At 43.2% G+C, this 24,451-nt stretch overlaps 1 protein-coding gene across 1 annotated transcript in view; it reads left to right on the plus strand.

The window, feature by feature from the left end:
- Positions 1-24,451, plus strand: part of LOC135219808 (mitochondrial import receptor subunit TOM40 homolog 1-like) — a 76,757-nt gene that overhangs the window by 37,880 nt on the left and 14,426 nt on the right. The window contains exons 4-5 of the mRNA XM_064256892.1: positions 4,861-5,098; positions 18,662-18,841. Coding sequence (XP_064112962.1) covers positions 4,861-5,098; positions 18,662-18,841 — 418 coding nt within the window. The remainder of the gene's footprint in view (positions 1-4,860; positions 5,099-18,661; positions 18,842-24,451) is intronic.

Genomic DNA, 24,451 nt, shown 5'->3' on the forward strand with positions numbered 1-24,451 from the left:
TTGCGACCTCCAGGAATGCGAGGATAGATCTATACTGCTCCCCTATTGCAGACCCAAGAGCAGTGGCAATAGATGCATTCCTGATGGATTGGAGGAATCTGGATCTTTACGCGTTCCCGCCTTTCAAGATTATAGGGGAAACGTTAAGGAAATTCGCAGCGTCAGAGGGAACAAGGATGACGTTGATAGCTCCGTTCTGGCCCGCCCACGACTGGTTCACAGAGGTACTGGAATGGCTGGTGGATGTTCCAAGATCCCTACCACTAAGAGTCGATCTGCTCAAACAGCCCCACTTCGACAGGTTTCACAAAAACCTCCCCGCTCTCAGTCTGACTGGATTCAGACTATCAAGAGTCTCGTCAGAGCTAAGGGCTTTTCAGCAAAGTCTGCAAGGGCTATTGCCAATGCACGTAGACCTTCCACATCTAGAGTCAACCAGTCGAAGTGGGACGTTTTTCGACGTTGGTGCAGGACTCATAAAGTTTCCTCCTCCAGTACCTCTGTGACTCAGATAGCAGATTTCCTTATCTTCCTGAGGGAAAAATGCGGGTTAGTAGTCTCCACCATCAAGGGCTACAGGAGCATGCTTTCCTCAGTTTTTCGTCATAGAGGATTAAACATATCCGAAGACAAGGACCTCCAGGACTTAATCAAATCAGTTGAGACGGTTAAAAGAACCTCCTACTTAGTTCCTAGCTGGAATCTAGACGTCGTGCTGCTCTTTCTGAGGTCCTCAAGATTCGCTTCAGCGAAGAGAGTCAGCGAGCTGCAGGCTCTAGAAGGTGAGGTAGGTTTTCAAGGAGGCTCCGCGATTTGCTCTTTTCTTCCGGCTTTCCTAGCCAAGAATGAAAACCCTTCTTCACCATGGCCCAGGAGCTTCGAAATTAAAAGCTTGTCCTCCATAGTTGGGACAGAAGAGGAGAGATCTCTTTGCCTGGTGAGAAGCCTGAAATTTTATCTTCAAAGGAAGAGAAGGCTTGCTGCTAATGAGAGCAATCTCTGGTGCTCTGTAAGGGACCCCAGTAGGCCCTTATCTAAAAATGCCCTCTCATTCTTTATCAGGAATGTTATTAGAGAAGCCCACACATCGTGCAGTCAACAACAGTTTAGTCTTCTGAAAGTCAAGGTGCACGAAGTAAGGGCCATCGCGACATCTTTGGCTTTCAAGAAGAATATGTCATTACAAAACCTCATGAAGGCCACTTTTTGGAGGTGTGAATCAGTCTTCTCCAATCACTACCTAAAAGATGTATCGATTACGTATGAAAAGTGTTTTGGGCTAGGCCCTTATGTATCGGCGGATTCAGCTGTGGGGCAGGAGCTGAAACACATCCTTTTTAATCCTTTTTCCCTGTTAGTTTTTAATTTGGATGTTGTGTACGAAGGAGGTTGCAGGAGGCAGCTCCTTCTTTCGTATACTAATATTAGTAATTGGTTAGGTGATCGGTTGTGCTTGAGGCTCCTTGCGGTTGGTAGTGATAGGCTCTGGCATGTAAGCGGGTTGATCCCCATTGACCAGACCCTGTTTGGATTCTGCCAAGTAAGTGGACTCAGTTCCCATTGGTAGACCCAAAGAGTTCTTCAGCCATAGGTCACGCCCTCGCTGAGACTCTTTAGGCAATGCAGACTAATAGACAGTAACTATGAAGTCTTCTGCCTAAATCAGGTAAGAACCAAGGGTTTATTTTTTTATTCCTTTAACATGTGTTGTCCCCACTTTCTAGGTGAGTATGTGCCTCTTTCCCTCCACCAAGGGTGTCAATCAGCTAAGTATATATCTGGCAGGGAAGTTCATGTACAAAAATGATATTGTTAGTATACAATAAAGTTTTGTACATACTTACCTGGCAGATATATACGATTGATGGCCCGCCCAGCCTCCCCTCAGGAGACAGGTGGAAGAAAATAATCTGACAAGAAAGGGGGTCTGGTTCTTACACCCGCCACCCAGCGGCGGGTAAGGTAGATCACCTGACCTACCTGTAGCGTGTGCCGCGAGTTTTGAATTTTCTGTCTTGACGTCAGAGACCTAAGCTAAGTATATATCTGCCAGGTAAGTATGTACAAAACTTTATTGTATACTAACAATATCATATTTTTTGGTACGGCATTCGCTGAAAATTTCATCAGATGTTTCTCAATAGTTAGATGTGAGTGAAAGGTTACACCTAGAGGAGTTAAAGCTTCAGACTTCCAGGGGTCCTTTATTTCTCACTCCTTGCCCACCAACTACACCATTCCCTGATCCAGTCTATGTCCCAATTGAGGCTGAGGGCAGCTTCATTTCTCAAAAGTGAAGCCTTTACTACACCCATAAGTGTTGCATCATCGGCATGCTGAAAAATCTCGTTTTACAGGCCAACAACCATATCACTTGTATACAATAAAAAATAACAGTAGACCAAGAACACTGTCCTGTGGAACTCCAGATGTAATAGGTCTTGGTTCACTAAAGATCCCGTCCACAGCAACTCGCTGCTGCTTACCTGTAAGAAAATCTTGTAGTAATCCTAAAGTGTTTGCACCCAGCCCAAGATTCAAAAGTTTGTAAGTAAGTGCCTTGTGATTTACTAAATAGTAAGCAGCACTAAAATCTATCTGAATTATTCTGCACTCAAAACCCTAATCCAGGTTCCCTTGCAGTGGCAGACTGGGTCTAAAAATTGTGGTTGCCAGGTGACAAAAGGGGCCCACTGCAGTCCTCAGCCACAGTGCTATAATAGAGTTTACATGAAAAATGCATAAAATATATGAAAATGCATAATTGGAAACGCAGAAGACAGTGTTCAGTAATGAAGTTTTCCATGGTCTTATGTATAAAGGGGCCCATGTGTAGAGACCCACTTGCCATTGGGGAAGCTGACAACCTGGCCAGTCTGCCACTGTTCCCTTCCAAATGGCTTGTCAAGTCTTAAAGAGCATTGCAGGTACCTAACTGCTTCCTATATGCATGTTTACTAACATCTAACAATCCTTTAGACTGAACATTTTTATATAGTGGCTTAAGAAAATAGGTTTTTCGGCAACTTTGGAAAGCACAGGGAGCTTAGAGATTGGCCTGTAGTTATTGCAGTCAGTAGATATGCCACTCTTGGATGGGCACTATATTACTAAGCTTGCGCTCATCTGCAAAGATACTAATTTGACATAAAAATGTATAGAATCTACTAGAATTGGGAGACATGCTAGAAACTTTTTAAAAAACAAAGTGAAGAAACTATCAGTGTCTCCATCTCAGCTAACAAGATTATCCAGAATTTTCTAAAGATCCCTGGAGCAAAATGCAAATTTTGTAATAATAGGTTCACGATGACAAATATCAGGGAAAGAGACATTCTCAGCAGATTGCTTAGTTTCAAGACCTTGATGCAGCAGTTCAGCCTTTTCCCCTAGGGCCAGTAACTAATCTACTAATCTACCATCATATGTTAGTAGTGGTGTAATAGAAGACGAGCAGGACCCAACAGTAGATGAACCAATTTGATCCACCACAGATGAGGCTGAGTAATTCCTTCAAGTTTCCTCTTCAAGGAATTACTATTGCAATTTCTCTTGGCTGTATGGGAAGTTCTATTTGCAGCACAGCGAGACCTAACAAAAATGGAGTAATTTCTATTTGAACAATTTTGCCTCCATATGTTAAATTTGGTCTGTTTGTCATAGTAGGCTTGTCTACATGTACCATCAAACCATGGCGGTCATTTGCCATAAATGAAATGCCATCAGCATTTCATTTAAAGTCTTCATGGGATCAGGATCTAATATAGCATCTGAAATATCAAGTGCCTGACAAGTTTCAATAATGTGATCCCAATTGGCTCTGGATTTCAACCATACCATTTTTCCAATATATGTACTATAGTGGAATTAGGAATATACTGATAGACAGATATGTCCATCTCAGTGCTGCAATGATCAGAAGTGCCTATATATTCACAGACCTTGGACTTTGCAACAGGTGGAATATCTGTGAATATAGGGTTTAATCTATTATTCTGTTAGTTGGACAAAATTGGAGGATACACAGAACTCTAGAGCAGACCAGTCATGTTGATCTGTGGAATTTTAATTTAGCCACTCACTGTGTTTTGCATTAATAACTAATAAAGCTTTTGATTCCTGTGACTGAGTCATACTGATCCTCTCCAAAAGACAGTCATATATAGAATTGATATTTGGATTAGGGTAACAGCAAATTTGTTGATTTACAAATTATGCTCGGTTCTTTTTCTACAAGTTTGGTTTATTTTTATTATATTCAGGCAATTAAATTTGTCGTAGAATTTTTAAAAATTGGAAAAATAATGATTGGAATACTTTTGTTTGCATGAGCTTAGAACATGCATAAAGAAAAATGTATTCAAATTTCAAGTTCTATTCCAAATGAAGGTAATCTGTTGAGTACTTGAGATTCATAATTTGATGAAAGGAGATGATTTCTTATAATAGTTTCATCTTGTGATTATTGTGTATTATTATCTAGGAAGGCTATATGGATGCAGATGATGTGTTGTAAAGACAAAAAGAAACTGGGTCTCTAGAACCCATTTTTTTTAAAGGATACTGAGAAATCATAAAAGTAAGCACATGATTTTATTAGCTGAAGCCACAGGGAAAGTTCAAAATGAAAAGACAGAGTGCTAACTACTTTTTTGTATTTAACAAATGAAAGTACTCCACCTGTATGGTGTCTTCCAGCTTTTGCCCTGTGTTTTCTGTAAGATAAAATTTTGTAACAGGTGTTCCATATTTTATAGAGATAATTTGTTCTTAGTAGGTTAAGAGGTTGAATAAAAATGTAAGTATAAGCATTATCAAATAAGAAAATTAACCTCAAATGTATTACCATATTGATTTCAGATTCAGCAGAGTAAGTGGCAAGCCACTCAGTTAACTACAGACTGGCGGGGTTCCAACTTCACTGGTTCACTTACGTTGGGAAATATAGATATAATTAATGGGTCTGGGGTAGCAGTTACACATTATCTTCAGCAAGTCACGAAAAAACTGGCATTGGGCACAGAGTTAGCATACCAGTACGGTTCTCAGGTTCCTGGAGGACACATTGCTGTATACTCCATAGCAGGAAGATATTCTGGTAAGTCATATCCTAGTACATAGTAGTCTAGGGAATCTTTTCATATGCTATTCATCAGAAATTAACATATAGTTAGATATGAAATATGTCCAGTGCATTGTATAAGGGGAGATGGCACAATTTTCCAGTGGTTTTTTCTGTTGGTAAAGTATTCATTTAGTTGAATAATTCAATAGATATGCATACAGGTTTACGATCTGTTATTAATTCTAAAAACCAAAAAGCTCTAAAATCCAATTTTTTTTTTTAAGCAATCTTTTACAGAAGTCAAGCAACAACTATTTTTATAATAATGATGATTTAGATGTAAGTTTTTTGCTTGCTTTATCTAGTTACAGTATATGTATTATTTATATTTTTATCATATTGATAGTAGCACAGTCCGGTCCCAAATTATGCGTGTTTGAATTGTGCGATTCCCCTTTTATGCGGTTGCTAGTTCTCAAAAATAGATTTTGTACATGAACTTCCGTGCCAGATATATACTTAGCTTAGGTCTCTGACGTCACGACAGAAAATTCAAAACTCGCGGCACACGCTACAGGTAGGTCAGGTGATCTACCTTACCCCCCGCCGCTGGGAGGCGGGTGTAAGAACCAGTCCCCCTGTTTCTTTGTCAGATTATTTTCTGTCGCCGGCTGGACAACACCTGTTGTTCAGTCCTTACGATAGTTAAAATTCGTTCTCGTTGCCGACGATTTGGATTTTGGTGAAGTACCCTTTGTTTGTTGGCTTGGCATACGCTTTTTGGACTGTTTTTTGGATTTTTCTTTTGGATTTCTCTTACATATCTATAATCATGGATGATTCTGAAGTTAAGAAACCTAGTTTATTTAGGGTTTGTTCAGAGAAGGAATGTAAAGTTAGGCTTCCTAAAGCTGCATTAGATCCTCACTCGGTATGTGAGTCGTGTAGAGGGAATGAATGCTCTTTTATTAACCCTTGCAAAGAGTGTGAGAATTTGGATGAGGATGGTTGGAAGGCTCTCTCTTCTTATGTGAGAAAGTTAGAGAAGGATAGGGTGCGCAAGGTTTCTTCAAAGAGTTCTAGTAGATCGAGGGTGAGTGAAGTTGACGCTGAGAATCCTGTAGTAGAAGTAGTTCCTTCTCCAGTTTCAGCCCCTGCGCCCAGCTTTGAACCCGAAGATTCGTTTTCGGAAGTTGCTTCTGGGAGAGCCTCGATCAGGAGTAAGGAGAGCCTCGCTCGCTCTCGACAAGGTAAAGAGTGATGATAGTGCAAGTGATCAGTGCAGTGCCCCATAGTGCAGTGGAGGGTGCATCTGACCGGCTCACTAACGCTTCCAGGCCTAGACCTCTTCCAGACTCCCAGACCCAGTGGAGGAGGAAAGTCGAAAGCCGCAGGAAGGTTAGGGAGAACCCCCACCGGTCAGGCGTCCCCTCGGCAGTTCATGTTGCTCGTTCCCAGGCTGCCTTGGATCGAACCAAGAAGGAGTTATTGCGCCAGTGCTTCTCGTCATCTTCGTCGCCTTCTCCTCAGCGTAGATGGAGCGCATCGGAGTCGTCTCGCCCTCTCAAGAGGCCCTGGAAGGATCCTTGCGCCCTTCCTTCCAGCCCCGAATCCTTCGCGGAAGAGTCAGAAGTGGAACGCAAGAGAACCAAGATTTCGTCCGGTTACGCTTCTCCTGTTCGCTCTCGGACTTCGTCCCCTGTAGAGGAGTTTAAGAGATCTCCTGCGCGTATCCTGGCGGGTCTGCAGGCGCAGATTGCGGCTTTAGCGGAGTCTATTGCCGGGACTTCTCATCGTCGGAAGGACGCCTCACTTCCGGTGAAGAAGTCTAAGAACGTTCCTTCGGCTAAATCTCCTTTGGCTAGAAGAGCTTTGAGCCTGTTAGTAGGAGGTCAGAAGTGCAGGCTGGAGCTCGGGATCTTTCTCCTGAGGTAGGCTCTCCTCTTCCCAGCAAGAGTTGTGAGCATGTAAGGCGTAAGGAGCCAGACAGGCTCTCTCCTCAGGATTTCCGCTCCTCTTCAGTTAGGCGTCAAGAGCTTGACAGACGTCAAGAGCCTCGTTTTCGTCAGGAGCGAAGGAAGAGTTCTTCGCCTGGTGGCCACTCCTTTTGACGGACGCTCGGAGCCTAGTAGGCGTCAAGAGCATAGTAGGCGCCAAGAGCCTAGTAGGCGCCAAGAGCCTGGTAGGCGGCAACGGAAGTTTTCTCCTCCGTTAGATCTCTCCCGATTGGATAGGCGCTCAGAGCCTTGTAAGCGCCGCGCTTCTGACAGGGATTCATCTGTGGATGTTTTCTCTCCCCGTGGCAGGCGTCAAGAGCCTGGCAGGAGTATTGAGGATGGCAGGCGCCAAGAGCCTAGCAGGCGCAGAGAGCCTGATAGGCGCTCTCCCTTATCCAGACGCTCTTCTGTGGAGTTAGAATCTGTTTCCGACAGACGGGCCTCCACTTGTAGGCACTCTCCTAGTAGGCGCTCTCCTAGCAGGCGCTCACCAAGTTAGGCTCTCTCTCCGGGGAGGCGCTCTCAAAGTAGAGCGCCTTCCTAGTAGGCGCTCTCCAACTAGGCGCTCTCCTAGTAGGCTCTCTCCTGGGAGGCGCTCTCCTGGTAGGCGCTCCCCGTGTAAGCGCTCTCCCGGTGTTTTTCTTCCAGTAGGCGCTCGCTAGTAGGCGCTCTCCGACAGGCGCTCTCCTAGGATTAGCTCTCCTCCGGGCAGTAGAGCTTCTAGACGTCATTCTTCGGAAGAATTTGTTGCATATTCGGAGGAAGATTTGCCCAAGGATGCTCGGTTTCTTCGTATAAGAGACTTACAGACCTCCTCTTGCAAGATTTTGGGGAGTCTCTTTCGGCCGTTGCTCCTCCGTCTCCTCCGTCCTTATTTTCAACGACCAATACGGCTAAGAAGTCTTCAGTCGTTAAGATGAAGCCTACAGTGTCTATGAAGAAGGCTATGAAGAACTTTGACGACTGGTTGCTTTCAAAAGAAGAGAAGGGCAAGACAGTTTTTTCTTTTCCCCCGTCCAAGCTGACGGGTAAGATGGGGTTCTGGTACGAGTCAGGAAGAGCCCTTGGTCTAACTCTTCCCTCTTCTGCAGACTCTGACTTCTCTTCGTTGGTCGATTCCGCACGTCGCTCGGCGCTGAATTCTGCGAAGACGACGTGAGGTATGAGCGAGTTGGATCACCTTTGAAGGAATGTTCCGAGTCTTAGAAGTTTTTAACTTTCTTGACTGGACCCTGGGAGTGTTGGCTAAGAGGACTCAAGAGCAAGACACTCTTTCGCCTGAAGACCTCCACGCAGTTCTGTCTTGCATGGACAAGGCAGTGAGATACGGTTCCGGGGAAATTGCTTGACTTTTTGGTGCAGGAGTGGTAAAGAAGAGGGCCGTTTTCTGCTCTTTTCTTACCAAGGCGGTTTCTCACGCACAGAGAGCTTCCTTGCTGTATTCACGCTTTCCCCGCAACTCTTCCCCAAGAAGACTATTAACGATATCTCCAGCTCGTTATCAGCAAAAGCGACGCAGGATATGCTAGCTTGCTCGGCTAGAATTCCGAAACCTTCGTTTCAGCAGAAGACGAAGAAAGAGGCTCAAAGTAGGCAAGAACCCTTTCGAGGAGGACCTTCGTCTCGCTCTTCTTCCTCCAGAGGTTCGAGACCACCTAGAAGAGGAAGGACCTTCTCCCGGTCTATTAGGGCCAAGAAGTAGTTCGGGTGTCCTCCAGACAACTGTGGGTGCCAGACTTCTGAACTTTGCAGATGTCTGGGCACGAAAGGGGGCGGACAACTGGTCCCTCGCGATCATCAAGAGGGGATACCTCATTCCCTTTATTTCGAGACCACCCTTGACCACCACTCCAAGGGCACTGGTGGCCAAATACAAAGACCCACTAATGAATCAAGCCCTCGCTCTAGCGGTAGAGCTGATGTTAGAGAAAGAGGCAATAGAGATGGTTCAGGACCCTCTTTCAGCGGGGTTCTACAACCGTCTGTTCCTAGTTCCCAAGAACTCAGGAGGATGGAGACCGGTTCTGGACGTAAGCGCCCTGAATGTCTTTGTGAAGAAGAGGAAGTTCGCTATGGAGACGACGTCATCAGTCTTAGCAGCTCTTCGTCCCGGGGACTGGATGGTGTCGCTGGACCTTCAGGACGCTTACTTCCATGTGCCGATCCATCCTTCTTCTCGCAAATATCTCAGATTCATGTGGGGAGGGAACGTTTTTCAGTTCAGGGCCCTATGCTTCGGCCTTTCCACGGCCCCCCCAAGTATTCACAGGACTGATGAAGAACGTTGCCCAGTGGCTTCATCTCGAGGGAGTGAGGATTTATTTCCCTCTACTTGGACGATTGGCTTATCAGGGCCAAATCCAAGGAGAAATGTCTGGAGGACTTACGAGTGACGTTGGATCTAGCAGCTTCTCTGGGTTTGCTAGTGAATTTCGAGAAGTCACAGTTAATCCCCAGTCAAGAGCGTATCTATCTGGGGATTCTGATGGCTTCTCAGGTTTTTCGGGCGTATCCGTCCCCAGAGAGGATAACCCGAGGTTTGGAGAAGGTAGCAATCTTTCTAGAGAAAGATGTATGCACAGCGAGGGAGTGGATGAGTCTGTTGGGGACACTCTCCTCGCTGGAGCAATTCGTTTCTCTAGGAAGGTTGCACCTCAGACCCCTACAGTTCTTCCTGACGAGGAACTGGGATCGGAAATCTCAAGGTCTGGACTTTGCGTTCAAGATTTCGCAAGAGATAAAGGAGGATCTACGTTGGTGGCTAGACCCTCTATTGTTCAAGGAAGGCCTTTCCTTGCAGGTTCGGAACCCCAACCTAGTGTTGTATGCAGACGCTTCGGACATAGGTTGGGGAGCTACTCTCGGGTCGAGAGAAGTGTCAGGCACCTGGATGGGGGATCAGGTGTCCTGGCACATCAACAAGAAGGAGCTAACAGCGATTTGGTTAGCTCTCAAGACCTTCGAACCCCTCGTAAAAGGGAAATATGTTCAGATCAACTCCGACAACACTACAGCCCTGGCTTACATTCGGAAACAGGGGGGGACTCACTCTTTCTCCCTGTACGAGACAGCGAGATCGCTCCTCTTGTGGTCAGAGGAAAGGAAACATAAGGCTTCTCACCAGGTTCGTACAGGGAGAAAGAAAATGTCAGAGCGGATCTGCTAAGCAGAAGGAATCAAGTCCTTCCCTCAGAGTGGACTCTGCACGCGGACATATGCCAGGAGCTGTGGAGGACGTGGGGCAGGCCCCATCTCGATCTATTTGCGACCTCCAGGAATGCGCGGATAGATCTATACTGCTCCCCTATTGCAGACCCAAGAGCAGTGGCAAATAGATGCATTCCTGATGGATTGGAGGAATCTGGATCTTTACGCGTTCCCGCCTTTCAAGATTATAGGGGAAACGTTAAGGAAATTCGCAGCGTCAGAGGGAACAAGGATGACGTTGATAGCTCCGTTCTGGCCCGCCCACGACTGGTTCACAGAGGTACTGGAATGGCTGGTGGATGTCCCAAGATCCCTACCTCTAAGAGTCGATCTGCTCAAACAGCCCCACTTCGACAGGTTTCACAAAACCTCCCCGCTCTCAGTCTGACTGGATTCAGACTATCAAGAGTCTCGTCAGAGCTAAGGGCTTTTCGGCAAAGTCTGCAAGGGCTATTGCCAATGCACGTAGACCTTCCACATCTAGAGTCTACCAGTCGAAGTGGGATGTTTTTCGATGCTGGTGCAGGACTCATAAAGTTTCCTCCTCCAGTACCTCTGTGACTCAGATTGCAGATTTCCTTATCTTCCTGAGGGAAAAATGCGGGTTGGTTGTCTCCACCATCAAGGGATACAGGAGCATGCTTTCCTCAGTTTTTCGTCATAGAGGATTAAACATATCTGAGGACAAGGACCTCCATGATTTAATCAGATCGTTTGAAACGGTTAAAAGAACCTCCTCCTTAGTGCCTAGCTGGAATCTTGATGTCGTGCTGCTCTTCCTGAGGTCCTCAAGGTTCGAACCTCCCATACTGCTTCGTTCAGAGACCTTTCGATGAAGACACTTTTTCTCTGTGCGTTAGCGTCAGCGAAGAGGGTCAGCGAGCTGCAGGCTCTAGAAGGTGAGGTAGGTTTCCAAGGAGGCTCCGCGGTTTGCTCTTTTCTTCTGTTTCCTAGCCAAGAATGAAAACCCTTCTTCGCCGTGGCCCAGGAGCTTCGAAATCAAAAGCTTATCCTCCTTAGTTGGGACAGAAGAGAGAGATCTCTTTGCCCGGTGAGAAGCCTGAAATATTATCTTCAGAGGAAGAAAAGACTTGCCGCTAATGAGAGCAATCTCTGGTGCTCTGTAAGGGACCCCAGTAGGCCCTTATCTAAAAAATGCACTCTCATTCTTTATCAGGAATATTATTAGAGAAGCACACACTTCTTGCAATCAGCAACAGTTTAACCTTCTGAAAGTCAAGGCGCACGAAGTACGGGCCATCGCGACGTCTTTGGCTTTCAAGAAGAATTTGTCATTACAAAACCTTATGAAGGCCACTTTTTGGAGGTGTGAATCAGTCTTCTCTAATCACTACCTAAGGGACGTATCGATTACGTATGATAAGTGTTTTGGGCTAGGCCCTTACGTATCGGCGGATTCAGTGCTGGGGCAGGGAGCTGAAACACATCCTTTTTAATCCTTTTTCCCTGTTAGTTTTAAGTTTGAGTTTTTTGGTTGTACGAAGGAGGTTGCAGGAGGCAGCTCCTTCTTTCGTATACTAATGTTAGTATTTGGTTAGGTGATCGGTTTTGTGCTTGAGGCTCCTTGCAATTGGTAGTGATAGCTCTGGCATGTAAGCGGGTTGATCCCATTGACCAGATCCTGCTTGGATTCTGCCAAGTAAGTGGACTCAGTTCCCATTGGTAGACCCAAAGAGTTCTTCAGCCATAGGTCACGCCCTCGCTGAGACTCTTTAGGCAACGCAGACTAATAGACAGTAACTATCAAGGCTTCTGCCTAAATCAGGTAAGAACCAGAGGTTTATATTATGTATTCCTTTAACATGTGTTGTCCCCACTTTCTAAGTAAGTATGTGTCTCTTTCCCTCCACCAAGGGTGTCAATCAGCTAAGTATATATCTGGCAGGGAAGTTCATGTACAAAAATGATATTGTTAGTATACAATAAAGTTTTGTACATACTTACCTGGCAGATATATACGATTGATGGCCCGCCCAGCCTCCCCTCAGGAGACAGGTGGAAGAAAATAACCTGACAAGAAAGGGGGACTGGTTCTTACACCCGCCTCCCAGCGGCGGGTAAGGTAGATCACCTGACCTACCTGTAGCGTGTGCCGCGAGTTTTGAATTTTCTGTCGTGACGTCAGAGACCTAAGCTAAGTATATATCTGCCAGGTAAGTATGTACAAAACTTTATTGTATACTAACAATATCATTTTTCTGTATCTGCGAAGCCGTTCAAATTCTGCAAGTCACGCACCGCAAAACGTATCAAGTCTATTGTCTTTTCAAGTATTTTAGATGGGGAGTTTGCTGGTATCTGAGAGAATGGGTGGGGAGAGTTCTTGGAGGAAAAAAAGTATTATTCCTCCAAGGGGGAATGCGTGAGAAAGATTTCCTGCTCAGCCATTAGCTAAGACGGAAGGCTGTGCCTCACGCATTTGTGACATAATAGCGCAGTGTGTATGAATGATCATTGCCATACGTATTATTCAGATCTGCGAAGTGTATTCTGATCATCTGCATCATGCAGATTTGATAATTGATTTTTTTTTGTGTTGAAATAGGTTTTGATGAAAATGACTAGTAAAAGTAATTAACAGAGAAGCAGATGTGTTAGAGAGAGAGAGAGAGAGACGAGAGAGGAGAGAGAGGAGAGAGAGAGAGGAGAGAGAGAGAGAGAGAGAGAGAGAGAGAGAGAGAATATTGTTTGATCTAAACTCTTCAAGAAACTCATTTCATGTTGAATTTTGAATTTTTATTTCTTTTTAAGAAATTGTAATTTTATATCAAATTTTAAATTTTAATCAGTTTTTTTTTTATCATAGAATAAATTTATGTGAAAACAATTACGTAGTGAACGTACTGGACAAATAAACTGACAGGCGCTCATAACCAAGTTTATTAGGCCTAACGGGAGTGAAGACAAGCATGATTCGCTAGTCCCCAAAACCTCAAATGGTTCACAAAGCCTTCCTTCAGCAGAAGAACTCTTCTGCTGAGATAGAGGAGCTGGAAGGATTTTTGGCAGAGGATAGGTGGAGGAAATTCCATCCAAAAGGTTTTTTTAAAGGAAATGACTGTATCGTACAGTAACACTTACACCCAATGGTAGCATTGTTTTCACCATCCTGTGTGTGATTTAAAACTTTTTCAAGTTATCAAAACCTTTTTAATATTTTATTTATCCATTAGAACAATTTCATTTTAGAAAAAAAATTACAGTATAGTAGTCCATAGAAAGTATTGAAAATGGATAATATAAAATAGTTTGACTGGGTAAGTTGCCATTTGCCTTGGCCCTAATGGAATTATTCACATAAGGTATGTGTTTCAAAATCTGTGAATTTCCAATTCTGCAAGGCCGTGGATCAACCAAATTCTCACAGAATTGGGGAGCATACTGTACATTGTTTTTCAGAATCACAACTGATTGAGTGTTATAGACATCTTCATTACTATTACTTGCTAGAAGAAGCATTATTGAGAGATGCATTTTCCTGTAAATTATAAAAGTGTAATTTTGTCCGTTTTGAATATCACTTCGCCTATTCCAAAACTTTTTGTAGCCTCTGCCCTTTATTCATTTTAATCAGCCGTGGCTATAACCTGCAGGGTTAATTTAGTGGTATTCTTTCTTAAAACCATGTTCTCCATTGTGTGAAAGATGAATATAAAATTGTATTTTATCTTTACTTATGGAAGCCACCATTGTAAATCAGTAAGTTTGAACACAACTTTTGTAAATGTTTGATAGTTACAGTAAATGATGTCAGTAATCAGCTTTTTTTTTAATTCGGTGGTTTATGCCAGTACAGATTTACAATCCTTCATCCGTAGTTTCAAAATCCTGAATGTTTTGGTGGAGGATGGAGCATTTATTATGGTCAGTGTTTCATGGATGGTCATTAGTTTGGCTGATGAAAAGCCTTTTGACCTAAAATGCATTTATTTATGTAATTATATAAAGTATTTTACTGCGGATGAAAATTTTTTGACATGGATATAAAAAATCATCTCGTAGGCAAGTTACAACTAACTATGACCAATAACTAGGCTATTTGAATAGTTTCATGGAAATAATTGAATTTGGTTGATAAAAACCTTCATTATCTTCATAAAATGCTTTTTGTTCATATGCGGAACAAACCTTCGGTCTTAAGAATAGGATATTTTCCAAACGCCAGCTAGTAACCTGTTAAAAACAATCAAAGATTGTAAGCAAGGAAGCTGTGAGATCTGGCAACTCCCGCGCATATGAGGTGATAGCTGGTCAGAGACCGCACACTACCTGATGACTTCTTTAGTCTTTTCTTAACCGCCTTGGAGAGTAAGATGCTATTGCTTTGCTCTCCTTCCAAGCCAGTTGATTTGTGCCTGTTTTTCTATTCTTTTAGAGAGTGCTTGTGTGTGTATTTCTGGATATGAAATCTACCAAGTCTCCATGGCCTTGTCAATGCATGTGCCCGGGCATTTGTGGATTTCCCTGCACAGGGTTTTTAGCTCTTGTTGCCAGAGACCCACATACAACGTGCAGTAGGTGCTGTGCTAATTTTTGTACGATAACTAATCCTTGTCAGGAATGTCATGCCTGGTCTAAGTCACAGTGGAGAGTGTTTTGTAAGAGGGAACATTGTAGGGTTTCAACTCTTCCTTCTTGGGAGGGTTTTTCTTCTTGGATGGATGATTCGGCTTCTCCCTCTCTAGTAATTGCTCTCCCTGTGCTAGTGCAAATGTGCCCCTGTCTCCTTCCTTTGCTTCCATTGATTTGTTGATGGAAGTATCGGAAGTTCCACAGGATAATGTTATGTGTAATGTAGCCCCCTCTCCCTCGGGTTCTCACTTTATAACCGAGAGGGAGGAGGCTACACCATCTAATGCCTTGTTTTCAGATTCGGAGTCATCCAAAATGGCGGCTGTGTGAGCATCGCTGGGGCTACGGGGTTCACTTTCCTTGGATGGACTGCTATTGCATTTCTTAGAGGTACATCTCCCCCCAAGCCCTATAGTAGTCCTGCCTCCCCCTGGACTTCTCTACGTTGTATCTCGAGAGATTCCTCCATGGCGACAACTTCTTTCTCAACTTCATGTCGAAAGATTTCACCAGTCTCGTCACGGATGGAGACTATCAAGTATCTCCTCCAAGCAGGAGGCAGCGGGACATATGTCTAGTTACCCCAGAAAATCCTCTTCAGCCATTTACCATGGGAAATAGGCAGTCTACTGTGATTGGTGTTGCGACGGGGTTTCTCTCCACTCAAAGCCTCTGTTCAGTGGATAGCAGATTTTTTGTTTCATCTTAATCAGAGATGAGAAAGGTCTCTCTCTTTCTGCTCTCAGAAGCTACAGAGCAGCACTAAGGTTGGTGTTACACCTGAAAGGAGTAAACATCTCTTGATCTTGGGAGATTTCCTTGTTGTTTAGGGGTTTTGAACAAACCTGTTCTCCTATGGAACTGAAGCCTCCCGCATGGGATGTTTCACTTGTCCTGAGAAGCTTCACTCGAGCTCCATTCGAACCCTTGCGTTGTTCGTCTGACAGAGATCTGATGCTAAAGACAGTTTTCTTGTTGCCATTGGCTTCTTCAAAGAGATTGGGGAGCTTCATAGCCTAAGTTATGATGTGAAACATACCAGGGGTAGGGGGTCTGTGACCTTCGAGTTTGTGCCGGAATTCATGGCCAAGGCCCAAAATCCCTTGGTATGTGATGACATATTTGCCTCCTTTTCCATTCCATCATTGAATGACTTTGTGGACAATGACCCACAGGAGCTCTTACTTTACCCAGTCAGAGCCCTAAGATGCTACCTTAAAAGGACTCGTCATCAAAGACCTAGATGTCGTAGACTTTTTGTCAGCACTGGTCGTTTTAGGAAAGAAGTTTCCAAGAGCACTGTTTTATTCTGGATACATGAGGCGATTAAGCAGGCCTATTCCTCACCTGATGGTTCTCTCGCTGAGTCTGTGCAGGCTAGAGCACATGATGTCAGAGGTTTAAGTTCCGCTCTGGTATTTAAGAAAAATTTTGCTGTTCATAGAATTTTGAGAGCTGGTTCTTGGTTGTGCTATTCCACATTTACTTTTTACCTAAAAGATGTTGCTCACAGATCTTTGGACACATTTTCCATAGATCCTATGGTGGCTGCCCAACAAGTTGTGTAATTCATCCATTACCCCTAATAGGGTATTTTGTATCTTACCTATGATGATTGTGTGGAAGAGAGAATGAGTGAGTTGGCTGGTCTCTTTCTCTTTTCCTTTCTTCCTACGGGGGGGGTTGAGGAATTGACACGTCATGTGCTGGACTGGTCTGATACAGGTGAGTAAGGTAGCCATACTGAAAGTTGGTGTGTTTTATGGTCTTGGAAATATCAAATCTTCTATTCAGTAGCAAATACTCATCTCTTTGCATCAAGGGGGAGTGAGGAGTGGTAACAAACCCTGTGAGTATATGGTTTGTTACTTGAACAGTCAGTATTTTCTTTGGTTCCCTGGTTGCAATAAATCTACTCACATATCATTGTATGTCAACCCAGATGGCTGAGTTTATATGCTCACGGGCATGAGACCACCTTCTCCAGAACTCTTTCTTCAAAGAGGGTTGGTCAGGTGGCTTAACTCCCAACCGGTTTAGGACACTTGTACCTCCCACCAAGTATAAGTCTATCCTATTGTTAAGACCAAAGGTTTGTTCCACATATGAACTAATGGCAAATTTTTTAATCAATTTGTATTTTTCATAGCTAACAAATCTGAGGTCTTAAGTTTACTGCCCACCTCTAGCCGCCCCTCTCTTTGTTCTAGTTCCTGGGTTGGGAAAAGACTAAAGACGTCACAAGGTAGTGCATGGTCTCTGACCAGCTATCATCTTGTACGAGCAGGAGTTGCCAGATCTAACAGATTCCTTGCTTACAATCTGTGATTGTTTTTAACCAGTTACCAGCTGGAATTTGGAAAATATCCTATTGGAAAAATAAATCCACAATAGTATGTTTGATTTTGTTATTTAAAATATAAAGCAGAAAGGTTTCGATGACCTCCATGTTCTCCTTGTCATCAAAAGCTTTCTGCTTTATATTTTAAATAACAAAATCAAACAGACATACTATTGCAGATTTAATTTTCCATTTTATTGACTTGTGATTGTGAGTTTTCTTTGAAATATCCCATTGTTAAGACCTCAGGTTTGTTAGCTATGAAAAATAAAAACTCATTAAAAAATTTGTCATTTTTTGACAGAAATACTGTACTTTACATGAAAATATTTTCATACTGATGTATAACTAACTCCAGCTTTCAGGCTATTTCAGTTATTTAAACTGTTTCGTGGAAATACATTACTGTGGCTTATGAAAAGCTTTAATATCTTATCAAGATGGTCTTATCTAGAAAATAGATAAGGTGTATTAATGTGCAGATGAAAATTAATATCAATGCATGAGGACAGTCATCCCTCCTTCTAGTAGGTTACTGACTACTGTGGTGGCATTCTCTCTCTCTCTCTCTCTCTCTCTCTCTCTCTCTCTCTCTCTCTATCGCTCTCCTCTCTCTCTCTCTCTCTCTCTCTCTCTCTCTCTCTCTCTCTCTTTCTCTCTAACAGCGCACTTTAGCCTGCTTCCATCTTTCTCTCTCTTCACCCGAATGAGATTGCTTGCTTCTCCCCATCCTGACATGATTTACAATAAAAAATTGAACCAGCATTGTAATCTTGTGTATCTATGTGCACAGGGTGTCCCCTGTAATCGCTGGTGTTAAAGACCACAACCACCTGCGTTAATCAAAAATCCACTAAGTTGTCATGCCCCTCTAAAAATGCTTATAACTGCTTATGTTAATTGTTCAAACTCCAACTATCATCCTAAAACACTTAAATATCATTACAAAGTCATCTTACAACATTACTCTTAAAAATACAGGCAGTTCTTGGGTATTGGCAATCCGGTTTTATGGGCTTCAATAGTGTTTCAAATAGCTAACCTTTTCTACTTAGTATATACTTACTTTATTTTTACTTTAATCGTCATCATATGGTGTCTCAAATATCTCCAAGGTTGGGAAGATGGTGATCGTAAAAGGTTTCAAAAAGCGTAAAAGGTTTCAAAAAGCCTTCAAAGGTTTAAGTGAAATTTGAAATTTTTAGTAAGGGGATAAATAAAAATTTAAAGACAGACAACGGGAGGGCAGCAAGGAACCTTCAGTACCATCTACAGTTTGCTAAATAAGTTGCATTTCCCTATAGCTGAGATTGCTAATATATTTTCTAATCTGAGGTTAGAGAAAGTTTCATTAATTTGGTTTTTTTTTAGAGTAAAATATCCATAATTACAGATATTGTTATCCGAGTTATTTCAGGAATACAAAATTGTTCTAATTTTATGGTTTTTTTTCTCTAGATGAAAATTTCACAGCCTCAGGTACCTTAGGTGGTGCTGGTATTCATCTCTGTTATTATCAGAAGGCAACAGAAAATTTACAGTTTGGAGTGGAGCTTGAGACTAGCCTTCGCATGCAAGAATCAGTTGCATCTATGGCATATCAGCTGGAGATTCCTAAAGCTAACACAGTTTTCAGAGGTAAGATAACACTTGAAAAAATTTTTCATGTACGTTGACCATATATATGATTTTTAGGATAAGTTGTACATTTCATGCCTCGTATTCTCAAAGTTAATTTTTTATCATTGAATTTTTCAATATTTTACATGAACAAGGTTTTTTTTTTACTATTGTGTGAAAATGTCAATTTTGAGGGAATAATAACTATAACAATAGTATAGACATAGTAACCATACAAGTCACTGTTTTGAAATTAAAGACTGACCAACAAATATTGAGAATTTTCTCAAAGTTTGTCTGAAAATTGTACAACAAACTATCGCCAGTGATATTTGTAAAATATTGTACAGGACGACCATCACTAATCCAACAATCTTTAAACTGCTTTCATCACTAATCTGGGGCTAATTTCAGCTAGCGCAATTTAAAATATCCAGGTCAGCAAGTTAAAATTTTCCAGATCACAGCACCAACCTGCCGCTACTGTTTATTGGCACTACTTGTGTCCATACATACATTGCCTATGCACGCAATTACAGTAAAAACATAAATGAGAATAGCATAAAATATAAATAAGAAAAGCATAAGCTTTACAATACACAACAAAAGCTGTAAGAAGTTTGCATATGAACCCTACTTACAGGATTGCATTTATCTTTTGGGTTGTAAAAATAGTTAGTGAGAACTTGCCGTAAGAATATAATAAGAATAGCATCAAATATAAATAAGGGATTTTGACGTAGGAAAAATCTATTTCTGGGTGATTGGCTCGTGTCGCCCTATGAAAGGATCCTTAATATCATTCTTTCTAGGTAAAATTAATCTAAAATTACCAGAGAAAAACAAAATTAAGAAAATGTCAGTAAAACTGACTCGCTCACTCTTTAAAAGAAGTGTCGGTATGAGAATAGGGGCGAGTGGGAACACTACCACGAGACATTCACCAATTAGACCTTCCAATCAAAATCCCCACTAGAGAGAGCTGATACCAACGGGCGATGTGGCCGCTACTACTACTACTAGGGGACGCCACGGACAGCAGCGCCCCTAGCGGTCATCCTTAATCTATGAACATCTTGTCCTGCAGGGGGGGGCAATCAATACAGGGTGGGTTTCATAGGGCGACACAAGCCAATCACCCAGAAATAGATTTTTCCTACGTCAAAATCCCTTTTCTGGGCTCAGCTCGTGTCGGCCTATGAAAGAGTACCAGAGAAACAGACAAGATGGGAAAAAAGGACAAATGAAAATCAGTTGTAAAAATGAGGGATATAATATAAGTAAATCAGTTATTACAGCATATAAACTAAGTACTTAAGGCTAACTTATTTTAAACAATGACATAAAAGAAAGTTAGTAATGTAAAGTACTTAAAATTATAGTAAACATAGTAAAATACAATAATGCAGTGTAATTTAACAAAATAGATCCACTTAGATAACTTATTTACAAAATATACAAACACATTGTGTCCTACCCTAGCATAAAAATAAGGGTAGGTACACTGAAGTACATTATCAGTACATAGTGTGGATGTCCCTAGCAAAAAAATAAGGGACAATCCACTAATATGATCTCAGCGGCTAAGGCTAGAATATCCGAGTAGCATGGCGATAGGGTGAGGCATGTTGGATGAGGTAGGTAGAGAGGAGACCTGGATCTATACTACGACTACTATACAGTATCAGGGGAAACAATGTTTCCCGCTGCTACTGCAGAAAATTTTAAAGATTCCAAGGACTTTAGATAGTGACGTTTAAAGACTGTCGGAGATTTCCATCCAGTATACTTTTTAAGATCCTCAAAGTTCATATGTTGAAAATAATTAATTGAGGTGGCTACTCCCCTGATGTCATGTGCTTTTGGAAATGAATCAGGATTGGCTTGTTTAATGAAGTAAAGGATTTGTTGTCTAATACCTTTTACTGATAAAGTACCACCTTTTTCTCTCATGAAGAGAGAACCTGAGGATCTTGAGGATGTACGAGATAGAAAGGCTCTTAAAGTTGATACTGGGCAGAGAGAAGGGTCTTGCGGAAGTGGGATGACTTTCCAAGGGGCCCACCTTGCAAGAGGATCCTCATTTTTAGCCAAAAAACTACGATCCGGAGCAAGCAGAACTTCTCCTGAGGGGAGGAATTCCACATGACCAGCATCTCTGGATAGAGCCGACAGTTCTGAAATTCTAGCTCCTGAAGCTAGGCTTAATAAGAATAATGTCTTTCTAAGAAGCATTATGAATGTACAAGACGAGTTGTCAGTATCTGATGCTAGTTTGAGGACAACATTTAAGAACTATGAGACTGCAGTAGGCCTTTGAGAAGGTCTAAGTCTAGCACAGGCTTTAGGGATAGACGTAAAATAAGATTCAGTCAGATCTATCTGGAAACCTAACTGAAAGATCTTCTTCAAAGCCGATTTATGAGTAGTAATAGTGCTAGCTGCTAAACCTTTTTCAAACAAGGATCTGAAAAAGGATATAGCTAAATTAACTGTCATGGTGTAGTGTTTGATTCTTTCAGGAAGGATGCTAATTTTTTTAACAGCTGAGTCATATTGTCTAATAGTTGACTCTCTCTTATCTGATTCTAGGAAGAGGATGTTTTGTGGATCAATGTTAGCATCTTTATTAGCCGCAAACTTCATGAAGTCCATAAAGTTAGGGTCTGAAGAATTCCTGAGGAAGCGAACACAGTCCTCATTTGTACTGATTGTGACAGCTTGGGAATGGGAATCCGTTGAGGTCGGAGACCCAATTCCAGAAGCAGAGGATACCAGTTGCTCTTGGGCCAGTCTGGAGCAATCAGGGCTACTAGTCCCTTGAAAGTCCTCAGCTTGCTCAAGACTTTCAAGAGAAGATTCACTGGAGGAAAAACATAAATTTTTCTCCACTGATTCCAATCTAACGACAGGGCGTCCGTGGCATAAGCCAGAGGGTCCAGGTTGGGGGCCACATAGCAAGGGAGCTTGTGGTTCGCTTGTGAGGCGAAGAGATCTACTTGGAGACCTGGGACTCTCCGGCATATCCACTGGAATGACCCGTCGTCTAGGGACCATTCTGATTCCAGAGGGACCGACCGGGACAAGGCGTCTGCTATCACATTTCTTACCCCCGCCAGGTGAGTGGCGGACAGATGCCATTTGTGTTTGTTTGCTAGTGCAAAGATGGCTATCATGACATGGTTCACATGTTTGGATTTGGACCCTCCTCTGTTGATGCAATGAACTACCACTGCACTGTCCAAAACTAGTCTTAGATGAGACTTTTCCGGGGGAAGAAGTCTCTTCAGGGTAAGAAATACTGCCATTGCTTCCAGAACGTTTATGTGGAGCTGGCGGAATTGAACTGACCAAGTCCCCTGAACTTGTTTGAACTGAGAATATCCCCCCCACCCGGACAGGGAGGCATCCGTGTGAATGGTTAACACTGGAAGGGGATATTGAAGGGGTACCCGCTTGGCCAGGTTCTTTACTTTTGTCCATGGACGGAGTTGATTGCGAAGGATCTGTGGAATTACTGACAACTTGTCTCGAGATTTGGCGTTTGCTCTTGATCGCCAAACTCGATTTATATCTTTTAGCCTTGCTTTCAGGAGGATATCTGTCACTGAAGCAAACTGGAGGGAACCTAGGATTCTTTCTTGGCTTCTCCTTGATGTTTGCTTGCATTTGAGAAATTGTCTGACAGACTTTGCTATCTCTTTCCGTTTGGCCATTGGAATTGACAGATTGTGGGAAGACAAATCCCATTGGATTCCTAGCCACTGAAAACGAGACTCCGGAGTAAGTCTGGATTTCGTTTTGTTTATCTGGAACCCCAGATGTTCCAGAAATTGAACTACCTTTTTCGTGGCTTTGAGACATTCCTCGACTGTTGGTGCCCAGATCAACCAATCGTCGAGGTATGCTGCTATCATTATTCCCTGAGTTCTCAATTGTTGCACCACTACTTCTGCTATTTTCGTGAATACCCTGGGGGCTACATTCAGACCGAAGGGCATCACTTTGAATGAGAATGTCTGATTTCCTAGCCTGAATCCTAGGAATGGGCGGAAGTGTCTGGCTATAGGGATATGATAGTATGCGTCTGTAAGATCGATGGAGCATGTGACGGCTCCACGCGGAAGTAAGGTCCTTACTTGCGAGAGGGTAAGCATCTTGAACTTGTCGCAACGAATGAAAGAGTTTAGCTTTGACAAGTCTAAGATTACCCTTCTTTTTGTTGAGCCTTTCTTTGGCACGCTGAATAAGCGACCTTGAAATTTTAGATGTTGACTCTCGCAATAGCTCCTTTCTGAAGGAGTTCTTCCGCATAATCTGTCAATTCCTTTGATGGTACTTGGCGGAATGATTTGATTGGAGGGGGATCTTTGATCCAACTCCAACCCAATCCCTTGGACACTATGCTCTGTGCCCAATTGCTGAACCCCCACCTGTGACGGAAGAGGAACAGCCTCCCTCCTACCTGGGGAGCCTCATTGTTGATGGGCGGGTTGACCTCCACGCCCTCCTCTGAACTGCCTACTCCTTGCTGCCCTTCCTGTGCCACGCTGGCGAAAGTGGCCTCTCGATCTGTTACCTCTCGATTGCCTATTAAAGGGAGGGTAAGCCTGACCTTCATACATAGGGTTGAAGGCCGGCGAGAGTGAGTAGGAGGTCGAGGGTTGTGACTGAGGCGGACAGCAGGGGAGGATGGGCCTGGGTTCCTGCTTCTATGTTGAAGGGCTTGTCCCTTTTGGGTAACCGGGACGGCCTGAACGAATTGCTGCTGTTGCTGGTGTTTCTGGTAAGGCTGGAACCTTTTACCAGACTTCTTTAGTTTCTTACCAGCAGCGGGGGCGGATTCTTGTTTCCTCTTAGAGGAGATACCCCATCTAGCTCTAAGGCTCCGGTTGAGCCTAGCAGCCTCGTGGTGTACCTCATTTACAGCGGACTCTGGGAAGAGATCCGCTCCCCACATGCTGGAAGCCAGGAGTCTATTAGGTTCGTGCCTAATAGTGCACTCCTGCAGAACGTGCTTTCGGCAATTCCTCCTAGCTTGGAAGAAGTCGAAAGCATCCGTCTGAACCGTTTGAAGCTGGGACTTGGCCAGAATCTTAAATAAAGGTTCTGTGCCATACGAAAGAGCAGCCATCTCTGTAATAATCAGAGAATTGAGGGACCTGCCAAACCTAGTTCGAGCGTCGAACTCTGCCTGAATCAAGAAATCAGGCAGCCTTGGGAGCTTTTCGCCAAACTGGTCCATAGCACAGTCCGGTTTGAGCTTACCAAGCGTGAAAGTGGCAGGCAAGTTCTCCCACAATTCTCCGAAAGCTGGGAAGAGCGGAGAAGTAGACTCTGCTTCCCTCAGCTGTGGCATGGGCTCATCCTTGAGGACTGCCTGAAGAGTCGCTTCCACTATTTTTGTAGCGAACGGAAGAGAAGCCTCCTCCTCCGTCGCAAAAATAGTAAAAGGACTCTTGAAAGCCTGGAGCTTGGTGTTGGTACACTCCCAGTCCTCAAGGCAGTGAACCCATTCGCGTTGAGCGTGATCTCTACTATAGAGAACGTTCTCCCTGGAGATCTTGTCCTCCTTAGTGAGTGCCGCTACGGTCAGCCTAGCATAACCAATGAAAGGCTGCGTCAATC

The sequence above is a fragment of the Macrobrachium nipponense genome, chromosome 1 (genome assembly GCF_015104395.2).
Source record: "Macrobrachium nipponense isolate FS-2020 chromosome 1, ASM1510439v2, whole genome shotgun sequence".
Taxonomy (NCBI): domain Eukaryota; kingdom Metazoa; phylum Arthropoda; class Malacostraca; order Decapoda; family Palaemonidae; genus Macrobrachium; species Macrobrachium nipponense.